The sequence below is a fragment of the Mauremys reevesii genome, linkage group 2 (genome assembly GCF_016161935.1).
Source record: "Mauremys reevesii isolate NIE-2019 linkage group 2, ASM1616193v1, whole genome shotgun sequence".
Taxonomy (NCBI): domain Eukaryota; kingdom Metazoa; phylum Chordata; order Testudines; family Geoemydidae; genus Mauremys; species Mauremys reevesii.
In genome coordinates, this window is record NC_052624.1 from 201,681,682 (window position 1) to 201,693,617 (window position 11,936).

General features: G+C 41.2%; 1 protein-coding gene across 14 annotated transcripts in view; it reads right to left on the minus strand.

The window, feature by feature from the left end:
- The window catches only part of PTPRM (protein tyrosine phosphatase receptor type M), a 717,223-nt gene extending 706,289 nt beyond the window's left edge, over nucleotides 1–10,934 (minus strand). For 8 of the 14 annotated variants that reach the window (XM_039523703.1, XM_039523700.1, XM_039523699.1 and 5 more), the window contains exon 1: nucleotides 10,384–10,934. In XM_039523703.1, coding sequence (XP_039379637.1) covers nucleotides 10,384–10,456 — 73 coding nt within the window. In that variant the 5' untranslated portion in view covers nucleotides 10,457–10,934. The remainder of the gene's footprint in view (nucleotides 1–10,383) is intronic. The other 6 variants (XM_039523710.1, XM_039523705.1, XM_039523701.1 and 3 more) reach the window with 1 other exon arrangement.
- Nucleotides 10,935–11,936: the final 1,002 nt, after the last annotated feature.

Consider the following 11,936-nt stretch of genomic DNA (forward strand, 5'->3'; position numbering starts at 1 on the left):
CCAAGGTGAAAGAAATAACCTTGCACAAACATTTTCTCTATTTTGCAAGCACTCTATAAACAGACTGTAGAGTTGCTGGTGAGTGCGGTGTTTCTGGCCTATTTAAATTTATTTTATTTTTAGTGTGTCAGAGGACAGAGGAGGAAATGGGTAATACTGAAATCTATATTTTGGAATGAAGCAAAACCACAGGTAAGAGGATGGTTGCAATGTCTGTTCCAGATATAGAAAGTGGCCTATCAACCTTAATATTCCTTACTTTTAAGTTTGCCACCAAATTGTGATATCAGCTCTGAACTGCACTTCATTAAACATGGAAGCAGCCATGCATCTGAGGCCTGGTCTACACTGGGGGTGGGGGGAGAAGAGTCAATCTAAGATACATAACTTCAGCTACAAGAAAAAGCATAGCTGAAGTCGACGTATCTTAGATTGAATTAAAAAATTACTTACTTTGCATCCTCGTGGCGCTGGATTGACGGCCGCGGATCCCCCGTCAGCTTTGCTTCCACCTCTCGCACTGCTGGAGTTCAGCAGTAGACGGGAGAGTGATCGGGGATCAATGTATCGTATCTACACTACACGCGATAAATCGGTCCCCGATAGATTGATCACTACCCGTCAATCCAGCGGGTAGTGTAGACGTACCCCAAGAGTAGCATGCTGCTCTGAGCACACGTAAAGTACTCCCACTGACATCAGTGGGATTACTAATGCAGATGGAGGACAGTATGCATCTTGAGGAGATGGTATCAACTTCTGCATTTAAATCAGCAGCAGCCAGCATTCTGCCTTTCTCCAGTATTGAATATCTTTTTCCATATGGTAAAACCTGAAAAACAGACTGGGTTTGATCTTAACACAATGGTTTACACCAAAACTTGAAGATGTATTCATACAATCATCTGAAATTGGTGATTGTGGGTTTATTTTATGATCACAAATGATAACCAACCACTGTAGAATAATTTTAAAGGATCAGCTCACTTAGATATTCGGATGGATGACTTAAACAAGTAAAACCACCTCCCAAAAAACCCAAAATGTTTTCAGCTATATCAAGGAAAATGCAAAATATTGCCTTAAGGGAAAACGTGAACCAGGCACTGTTTCTAGAAGATCTGGGTCTCTAAACCAGGGTATAGATTACAATAATCTATAAAGTATGGAAATATATGTATTAGAAATGGAAATTAATTATTCAGTCAAAGCCAAATCAGATTCTAAGGCTAGAAGGAACCATTGCGATTATCTAGTCTGACCTCCTGTAAAGCACAGGCCTTAGAACTTTCCCCAAAATAATTCCTAGAACATCTTTTTAGAAAACCATCCAATCTTGATTTAAAAAATTGTCAGTGAAGAAGAATCCACTACAATCCTTGGTAAATGTTTAATTACTCTCATCATTAAAAATTCACATCTTATATGCAGTCTGAATTTGTTTAGCTTCAACTTCCAGATCCACTGGATCATGTTTTACCTTTCTCTGCTAGACTGAAGTGCCCATTATTAAATATTTGTTCCCCATGTAGATACTTTTAGACTGTAATCAAGTCACCCCTTAACCTTCTCTTTGTTAAGATATTTAGATTGAGCTCCTTGGGTCTCTCACTGGGAGACATGTTTTCTAATCCGTTAATCATTCTCGTGGCTCTTCTCTGAACCCTCTCCAATTTATAAATACCCTTCTTGAATTGTGGATACCAGAACCAGTAATTCCAGTAATGATCACACCAATGCCAAATATATGATAAAATATCCTCTCTACTCCAGTCAAGATTCCCCTGTTTATGCATCCCAAGATAACATCTTTTGGTCACAGCATCACACTGGGAGCTCATGGTCAGATGATTATCCAGCACAACCCCCAAATCTTTTTCAGAGTCACTGCTACCCAAGATAAAATCTCCCATCCCGCAAGTATGGCCTACATTCGTTGTCCCTAACATTTAGCCAGATTAAAACGTATATTGTTTCCTTGCACCCAGTTCACCGAACGATCTGGATCGCTCTGAGTCAGTGACCTGTCCTCTTTATTATTTACCACAGGCTGATGCACAAGAACAGATCCATAATAAATATCACAGGGCAGAATACTTTATAAATTCCATTATTCTCTTGGGGTGCATAAGTATGCTGAAACTCTCTCAGACTTTTTCCTATTTTTATTTCAAGGGAAGAATTTTACCCTAAAATCAGCATGACTGCAAATGGTTATTATAAATAAGGAATCTATGTAAGTATAGTTACAGCACAAAGTTTCAAAAAGGTCTTCAACGTCAAATCCATTCTCTATAATTCTTTCCATTTATTTAAAAAAAATGGAAAGAATTATATAAATTAGTTATTTAGGGACATTTTCCAAAGCATCTAAGAACTTTAGAAGCACAAGTCCCGAAGGAAGTCTCACTCTTAATACATATGGTACAAATTGCTCATAAATAACCATATGTATTATATTTCATATAGAAGTACATTAAGAGATAAGCAATTGGTAGGAGAAATTACATCAAAATAGGGTGAAGAAACAAGTAATTAGATATTACTTAGTTGAAAGCAAAAATATATATGTCATGCTATTGCCTTACAAAAGAATGTCATAAAGGACAGTTATAATAAGAATAGCTGCATACTGCAGAAAAAAATCCCTCGTGTAGCTACAGCTTTTGGTGCTGCATATTAAGACACCCAAGTTCAGAAACAGAATCCAAATGTGTGCAGAAAATAAGGCTCTTAAGGAGGACATTGTTTTCATGGCTTTCTACACATTAATGATTAACATCACACAATGACACATGCAAAAAAACAACCAACTGCTACTATGTAAAGCTGTTGCAAAACAAAGTTTTGACTAATCCTCAAGACTATTTTATATACTATGAAAAAGACAAGGCCTGTACAAAATAAAAATATGTAAAAAGTATAATAATAAAAACATTTCAAGTCATGTTTTCTAGCTGTTATTTAATACTTTTATTTATACAACACAGGGGTCGGCAACCTTTCAGAAGTGGTGTGCCAAGTCTTCATTTATTCACTCTAATTGAAGGTTTCGCGTGCCGGTAACACATTTCCGCGTTTTTAGAAGGTCTCTTTCTATAAGTCTATAATATATAACTAAACTATTGTTGTATGTAAAGTAAATAAGGTTTTTAAAATGTTTAAGAAGCTTCATTTAAAATTAAATTAAAATGCAGCACCCCCCCGACCGGTGGCCAGGACCTGGGCAGCGAGAATGCCACTGAAAAATCAGCTCTTTTGCCACCTTCGGCACGCATGCCATAGGTTGCCTACCCCGATATAAGAGATCTTTTATACATTCCCTCCCCTCCCCCTCCATGGATCTCATCAATTCCTTCACAAAGCTCTGGAAATCTCACATCACCCCCTCCCCCCGTCTCATAACTTTAATTCTACTGTCTGTAGAACTCCGCTTTAACATGACCATTATTTTGTCTCAGTAAACCAGGACAGGACTCTGGTCCTTACCATCACTCCTTAATTGGCAAAGGGTCACTGCAGAGTAACAGACACTATTTCCCATTCCCTGCAGCTAACAGATACTCAAGTTTCATAAAGCTCTTAAAAATTCTTTTGGATTTGTTCTATTAATCTTAGAAATGTCAATAAAAAATCCTGTACATAGACACATTTCTCTCTACATTTTTTTGTAGCACAGTGCAGGCAGGGATTTACCCATGCGATTCTTAGTAAACTTAATGCAACTCACATGACTAAAACCCCATACAACACTCAATATTCACCCCACAGCCATTCCAAAAATCAATTTCGAATTCAATTGTCAGGACATCAACCTTTATAAAAAAAAAAAGTAACTTTGAGCAAATACTTCAACTGTTATTGAAGACGGATTTATGAATCTATCCAGAGGCATAAAATGTAACCTTACAATACTTCCCTGGCATACATGTAAGACATTCTTGTCAGTTACTTCTACATTTACGCCACTAGCAAATATTAGCACTTTTTTGTAATCTGATTATAGGCACTGCATTTACTACACAGGCACATTCATCCCCCATTCTCTGCTTTTTGTTGAGTCAAATGCTGAATGTCACTAGAACATACTCCAAGAAAGCTGCCTTTTTGCAAAATTAACCAACAACTAACCTGTATAACCTCAAACCTGTGCTCGCAAATTTCTGTCAAATCAAAGTTTTATATGGTTACAAAGACACAGTATTCTACACTTCGAGCTAGCTCAGAAAACCCAGTTTACAATCCTTCATCTTTCTTTGCTTGGAAAAAGTGGATTTAGATATGCAGCTACACCTAGTGATCAGCAACAGATCACAGCAGGCAAAACACTACAACTAAAAACACAAGTAATTTTGCATGGGTGAAATCAGAAAAGGGAGGCGGGGGCTGAAAATAATGGAGTGGGAGAAGTAAAACAGTAGAATTATTATTAACAGAAATTATTTTAAAAAAGGAATACCAAACTTGTCAGAAAGATTTTGTCCTTAACATATGCATTGGTAAGGTTACACTATCAGTGAACTGAAAAAGAAAAAGAAAACATTATCAAGGTTTAATTTTATTATAACAGTATACAAATAGCTTACCATGGCTAGAATTTTCAAAGCTATGTATCTTTTAAACTGTTTAGTGCTAATGTCACATTTAGGAAGTCTCATAGTTCTAGATGTTCGTCATTACCCAAGGCAAGATTGTTAAAACATCAAATAAGTATGTTGGCAATAGCCCCTAAATTAAAAAAAATTCTCTCAAATGATTCATTAATATAAAATTACAAGTGATCTAGAGGACTGGTGTATGGGTCCCAATCCCACTGACTTCAATAGGCTTTAGATCAGGTCCATAGAGATAGAGGTTGCCAAATCAAATCCATACCAGTTATCTTCAGATGCGTGGTCAGTGATTTATGTGAAGTGAGCTGATTGTCTCAGTCCAATTTCTAGTGAGCAGGGCAGGTGCACGCATCACAACTGGTTGGCACACTTATCCATTACCCCCAATGATGAATGAATACGCATGGAAAATGAACTACCTTCAATACATCCCAGTAATGTAATTTGACTGTGACTTGGAAGAGGTGTGAAGAAGTTTACTCAATTCACCCTGCACATATTCTGTGGCTAGCCAGGGGATTCAGTCCTTACTGCTGTCAATCCAGCAGCTTCCATGAGCATTAAATATACTATTTTCAAAAATATTATGTCCTACTGGGCTGTTTCTTGAAACTAATTTTTGTTCCCATGGATTCTGACGATTCAATTGTGAGACCAAAGAGACATTATAGGAATTTTTCAGTGTCATAACCTCCTTGTAATATCCTGTAGGGTATACTTTCTCCCATTTATTAGCATAATAATACCACCATCTTAATCAATGACTTAATAGAAAAGCTTTAATTTTTAATATGCAACACAAAACTAAGACTGATATGGTTTTATTACTAAGGCCTGGTCTACACTGGGGGGAGGGTCAAACTAAGGTACGCAAGTTCAGCTACGCGAATAGCCTTATAGCGAATAGGACTTCGATCCCATGGCTCCCCCGTCGACTCCGCCACCGCCATTCGCGGTGGTGGAGTTACGGAGTCGACGGGAGCGCGTTCGGAGTTCGATATATCGCGTTTAGATGAGACGCGATATATCGAACTCCAAGAAGTCAAACGCTACCCGCCGACCCGGGCGGGTAGTATAGACGTAGCCTAACTTATGATATGCACACAAGGTCAGAATAGCAATAATGGTTAGAAAAATATGAACACTTTCTTTTTGTAGAAATACCTTTCTCACGTAAAATATTAAAGCTTAATACCTAAATAATTATTTAATATGAAACATCACAAGTATTGTTTCAGTTTACAGCAAAAGATGTGTTTGTTTATATCACTCAAGATCACTTGTTTATGATTTCAATTTTTTAAAAATAATTATGCATTTAGGGCCTGATCCTTCAAATTTTTACATACATTTGCAACTTTACTCACATGAGTAGCCACATTGAAATCAATGAGATACCATTTACACGTGACTCCTGAGTTAACAGCAGCAGGACTTTAGATTGCAATGGCTTTGGTTTACTGAGGCCTAGTCTACACTACAAACATTTGCAGGCACAGCTGTGTTGGCCAGAGTGTATGTAGTGAGATGTGATCTTTGAATGACATAGCTGAGCTAGCAGAAACCCCTAGCATAGACACAGTTATACTGGTATAACTACACTTTTGCTGGTATAGCTTATTTCACCTATAAGGAATGGGAAGAGGGGCAGACGGGCACTGGACTGGAATAAGTTTATACTGGCAGAAGTGCAATTTTGCCAGTATAAGCTACATCCAAAGCAGAAGCGCTGTGCAGGTACAGCATACTAGTAAAGCCTTCCAAGTGTAGGCCTGGCCTAATTTATGAAAGCAAAAAACAAACTTAAATCAGGTTAATGTTCTATCAACATCTACATATTTCACTGTACCAGAATTTTCATTTCAGCTGAGACAGCACCTATGGATCTGAGTATATCTTCCTTCTTTTCAGTGACCAAACATCAGTACTATCCCTATGAAGTTTAAAGCCCAGTGAGTCAACTGTTCCCTTATGAGTGCTGATTACTGTGTGTTGTTGCAGATTTTATTGTGAAAAATTTGAGATTCCGATTTACATAGTCCCTGCCCAAAGAAATGAAAATGTGATAGGCAAGGCAATAAGTTATTGTAAGTTTGTAAGACACTTTATTTCAAGTTATTTTCCTCGTAATCAGAGTTAGTACTGGCACCAGATAAGTTACCCCAATCTACTTACACACACCTTTCAGCCAGACTTTGTTGTTGTTGTTTTAAATTGCAGTTGGACTCATCAGATAGAGGTAAAAAAACAATTATGGGTAAAAAATTAGTTGACATACAACTTGACAGTCAATTTCTACAACAACAACAAAATACAGTACAATCTAATAATAGGCCTCTCTCTAGGACAAGCTTGGGTTATAAGCAAAAAGCACCAATTTTAGAAGGATGCGTGTATTTAAGTTTATGAGAAACGTGATGCTTTTATAAAAGTGCATAGATTTTGAATTCTATTATGTCTCTACCTTCAATTTCAGTTAAGCATTTTTATATTTGACAGAGCTCATCATGTCTAGACCTTTCATTTTATATAAAAGGTGACATTTAGGCTTACAACATCCTTTGTAACGCTACAGCTTGCATCATATTTTTGTTTGACCCATATCATTTTCAGAAATAGTTTGTTTTTTCTAGTCTGAGTAATCTACCAAAGAGATGAAAGAAGAAATACTATGAATTCAAGTTAGGATTTCATATAACCACAGTAACCCTATCTCTCGGTGTTTACACACTTCTGTAATTTTAGAAATCAGTCTTCATATAGGGCCATTAAATACACAATCAAACTAAAATGAAGAAAAACCTGTTAAATTATTAAGGGAAGTAATTATTTAAAAAATTAAAGTGCTTCTCAAAAAAAAGACTACTGTAAGGACTAATACACCATTTACACCATTTTGAATAACAATCCTAGGTTTGTTTGTTTTTAACTGCTCCAAATAACCAATGTTTTCTTTTTAAATCAGATGTCTTTGTTATTGTTTCCTGAGTTTTAGTTCTTACGATCATTTTCATCTTGAATTGATGAACCTAGAATTTCAGATTCATCAATTTAGACCGTCACAGAAAACCCTATTTTTATTAACTGTTAAGCTAATTTCAGAAGATTACTTGAAAGCTTCAAGACTTTAAGGAAAAAGCAGATCTTTTTGTTATTTAGTTCCCAGATAAGAAGATGAACACCTGAAGACATCAGAATAAACTTCTATACAAATAAGTCAGTGCAAAAATAAAGATGAAAGTACAACTTGCAAAGATTACTTTTCCAATCCATTGCTATTCTTTGCTTAAAAGATGGTTTCTTTGCTTTTTTAATAGCGTGATCACATAGTTCACTTTTGTGGCAGGAGACAGGCAACTACACAACTCATAGACAAATTGTACTGTAATGTATCATCAATGGGACTTGATGCATCAAGCTTTTAACAAAAGCAGCAGCAACCATTTTTTCCCAGGGCATACAAAGAGCAAAAATAACCCCTAGACACTTTTTATGATGCAGTATCACAATGGCAAAAATCATCAATTTTGTTCTTAGTAAGTGCATGGTAATTCGTTCCTTACCTTTACATATACACAAAAAATAACCATACAGAGTAGGCCAAATTCTGTGCTCAGTTATATCCACTGGCCCATTAAGCTTTAAAAAAAGTTTCATGCAACAGTCCAAAACCCAGCCAGTTCACAGAGAGTGCTATACAATTATACAGTTGAACTAACTCTATACATAGGACATTAAAGCAACATAAAGACATTTCTGAATAGTTTGTGTTCCACATCACGATCTTCTTCTCAGCATGTGGTAATGTAAACTAATACTATAACCAAGAGCAACAACAATAAGACTAAGGCAGGACTGTACTGAAGCAAGATGAACAGCACTTAAATTTTGACCCTAATGCAAGTATTAACACATCCTTGCATGCAACTAAATTAAAAATCTAACAAAAGGATAGTTGCCCTAGTTTAACTTTAAAAAACTGTAAAAAGATCATGCAGGTCGGAGCGCATTATGGATTTATCTTAATAAAGTGAGACTTGTTGTCAACATTTACTTGGTCCCGCCTCAGCGCAGGGAGCCAGACTTGATGACCTCTTGGGGTCCCTTCCAGTCCTACGCTTCTATGAAGTCCGAACCCTAGATTTCCAACATTAATGAGTTATAGCACTAATATACATGAGTTCAGTTCTATAACTCACTGCTGAGGATAGCCTCATCCTAACAAGATTACTGGAAGAGGTATCATCCTAATGCAATCCTCAGGACCATTCTCCCCCCCCCCTCCACACACACACACTAATGAAGCCTCCAGTTTATCTGCAAATGTTCAAAAGGAATTAGAGGGAAAACAGCTTGAATATACAGTGTCCTGGAAATGTACCACTGAACCAAAATAAGTTTATTTTTTAAAAATCCTTTAAGCACAAAACTTGGCTGTACTATGGGCTGCATGCAAGCAACATGTAACATACAAAATACAAACCACCCAGCAACCTCAGAAATAAATCAAGCCGAGAGTACTATTCCCAACCAGAAAGCACATTTAGCATGAAGTGAAGGCCAGATGTCTTAAATGCACTAATTTCAAGTTAAAAAAAAAAGAAAGAAAGAAAGCTGATGTTACTCATTCCTGCTAAATAAATGTACAAAACTATTTCACAACCCAACTTTCCGTCCAGAATTATAGGTTTCTTTAATATACATTTTAAAATATATGATGGATTTTGTTATGGATGGGGGAAAAAACATAGACCTATGAAGACGTTGAAGGGCAAACCTAAAATTGCAATTAAAAACAAAAAAAAAGTTCTTTTCTGGAGCTGCACCATGGACATAAAAACCTAGCATGTCTAAGACACGCAGAGTTTTCCCCCTTTCCTAGGGTTTTCACTATAGGCTGAAGACTCGTCTGTGCTTTTAAAAGGGGCCGTCCCCTGCTTTTTAGACTGATCAACCGCTGTCACTGTACAATCGCACTTCAATGCAGTGCGAATTTTTAAGTTAATACTGAAGCTTCAACTTTGATGACGGGACAAACTGATGGGAAAGAAGGAGGAAGAGCGATGGGGGGGCGCGCTGGAAGTCTGCTGTTGCCCATCTGTGCGTTGTTTTCTGGAGGTAGGGGGCGGCTCTCAGACCTGCCTGGTGGAAATCAAAAGTTCTCTTTTTCCCAAATTTTCAGCGGCTGCTCAGCTGTCTATTGCAACTCCAACCCACTCCGCAAGCAAGCCCTGGCCGCCTCCCTCCCTCCTGGCCCCAGCCCAGCCGGCTGCCAGCATTCCGCCAAGCGCAGCGTGCTGCACCCTTGCTTGTCACCTTGTAGCGCTCGTGCCCGGCCAGGATGTGCCCAGGAAGAGACCCAGCCCGTTTGCACTCCGCGCACCCCCCTCCGCCTCCAAGTAACTCCGGGCGGCAGGAAACTTGGAGAGACTCCAAGGAAAAGAAGATCCCGCAGTAATAAAATAATGTAACACCCCCAGCGTGCCCGCGGCTCTGCTCCCTGCCGCCTCTAGGTGCGGTGCAGTGCGCCGGGGGGCTCTGTCCCGCTTGACTCCAAACAACTCAGCGCCTTCCCCTCTCTGTTCTCCACCGGGGCACGAAGCGCCCAGTCTAACGGGACCGGTCGGCGCTCAGCTCCCCTCCTCCCTTGGTTGCCGGGGCTGGGCTCGCGTTCCCCCCCCCCCCCCGCTCCTAGGCTCACACCCCGCGGGCAAACCGGCTCCCCACCGCAGCCTCCCAGCCAGCGGGGCACGGGGGAGGCTCCTCTTACCTGTGAAGGGCTCCGCTCCGGCTGCCAGCAAAAGTCCAGCCAAAGTCAGCAGGCAAGTTCCAACTTTCCCCATGTCTCCCCCGCTCCGCGCGCGGCTCCGCGAGGTGCAAGGCAGCTGGGCGCTCGCAGGCGCCCCACTCCCGGCCAGCCGGCTCCCGGGGGCAGGCTGGAGCCGGGCGGGGTGCGGCGGCGGGGCGGGGCCGGCTCTGGGGCGCTGTTTTCCTGTTTCGGGGGAAGGGGGGGTTGCGGAGCCCCCTCCGAGTCCCGCCGCTGCCCTCGCCTGGGAGTCCCGTCCCCGCCTCCTCCAGCCCGCCGCTCTCCGTCCTGTTGCGCAGCCTCAGCCCTGCAGCCTCGGCGCTTCGCTTCGCTCGCCTCCCTCTCTGCCTCGCGGTGCCCCCGGCAGGCGGGCTAAAGACAGCGCTGAAGTCACGCCCAGCCGCCAGCACCGCCGCCGCCTGGCCCCCGCTAGAGGGCGAGTGCCGCCCGGGCTGCAGCTCCGGGGCTGGGCGGCGAGCTGAGCGGCTGCGGGGGGAGGAAAACGCGTGGGGGGGGGTGGTTCCCCCTTCCCCCTTCCCCAAAGCCGGGTTGGGGGCTGTGCGCCTGGGTCCCCGGCGGGAAGGCTTGAAAAGTTCTCCTCAGCTGGGGGATCGGGAAGCCCGCGGTTCAGCACGGCCCCAAACCCTCCTTAACTTGCTCCTCGGCTGCCACTCAGCAGGGCAGCCGCGGCACCGTCCAGGGAAAAGTGCGGAGAGCTTCGTTCCTCTTACCGCCCCAGCGGAAGAGAGATGCGGCTGATTAATACAGCGTAACACACCACGAGCCGGGGACACTTCCCACACAGTAGTTAATCCGCACTCGCTTGCCGTGCTGCGCAGTTTCCTTGAAGCCCTGACCCTTTGACAGCTGAGCCAGTCTCCACCTTCCCCACATGCACTGGCCTGGTGTTATTCCGAGGCACCAAACGCCAGGGGGGGGGAAGCAAAAAAGCGACCACAACTAGTGTTGTTTTTTTAAAACGGAGATCCTGGCAGCAGGAAGAATTGGTTCCAGGCCACTCATTTTTTTGTAAAAACAGCAAAACTGCAAATATCTATGCCAGCCTTTAAGTACTGCAAAGAGTCCTTCTCAAAAAGAAATTATAACATCTTAAATATGTTTCAATGCACTAAAATGCCAGGCTGTAAACATATTTTTTTTATGTAAGCTGCTGCTAAAACTCTAGACCCCTAATCCTACAACCATATCTGCAGCTGCTTTACTGTAGTGGGTATTATTATTAATATTTAAATTACCATCACACCTAGGAACCCTAGTCATGGACCAGCATCATGAGTGATGCTGTACAAACACAGCACAAAAAGACCATCCTTGCCCCTAGGAGCCTAGTTTCATTAACTTCAAGGTGACTAGGGGTGAGAGCAAAAATAAGCATGTGCTTGCTTAAGTGTTTGCAAGGTTGGGTACTATTAAAAGTGAAATAATTTTTAAAATTCAATTTACCGGTCACTATTCATTCTCTGTTTCTTGCACATCTCTCAGCTTTGACAATGAAA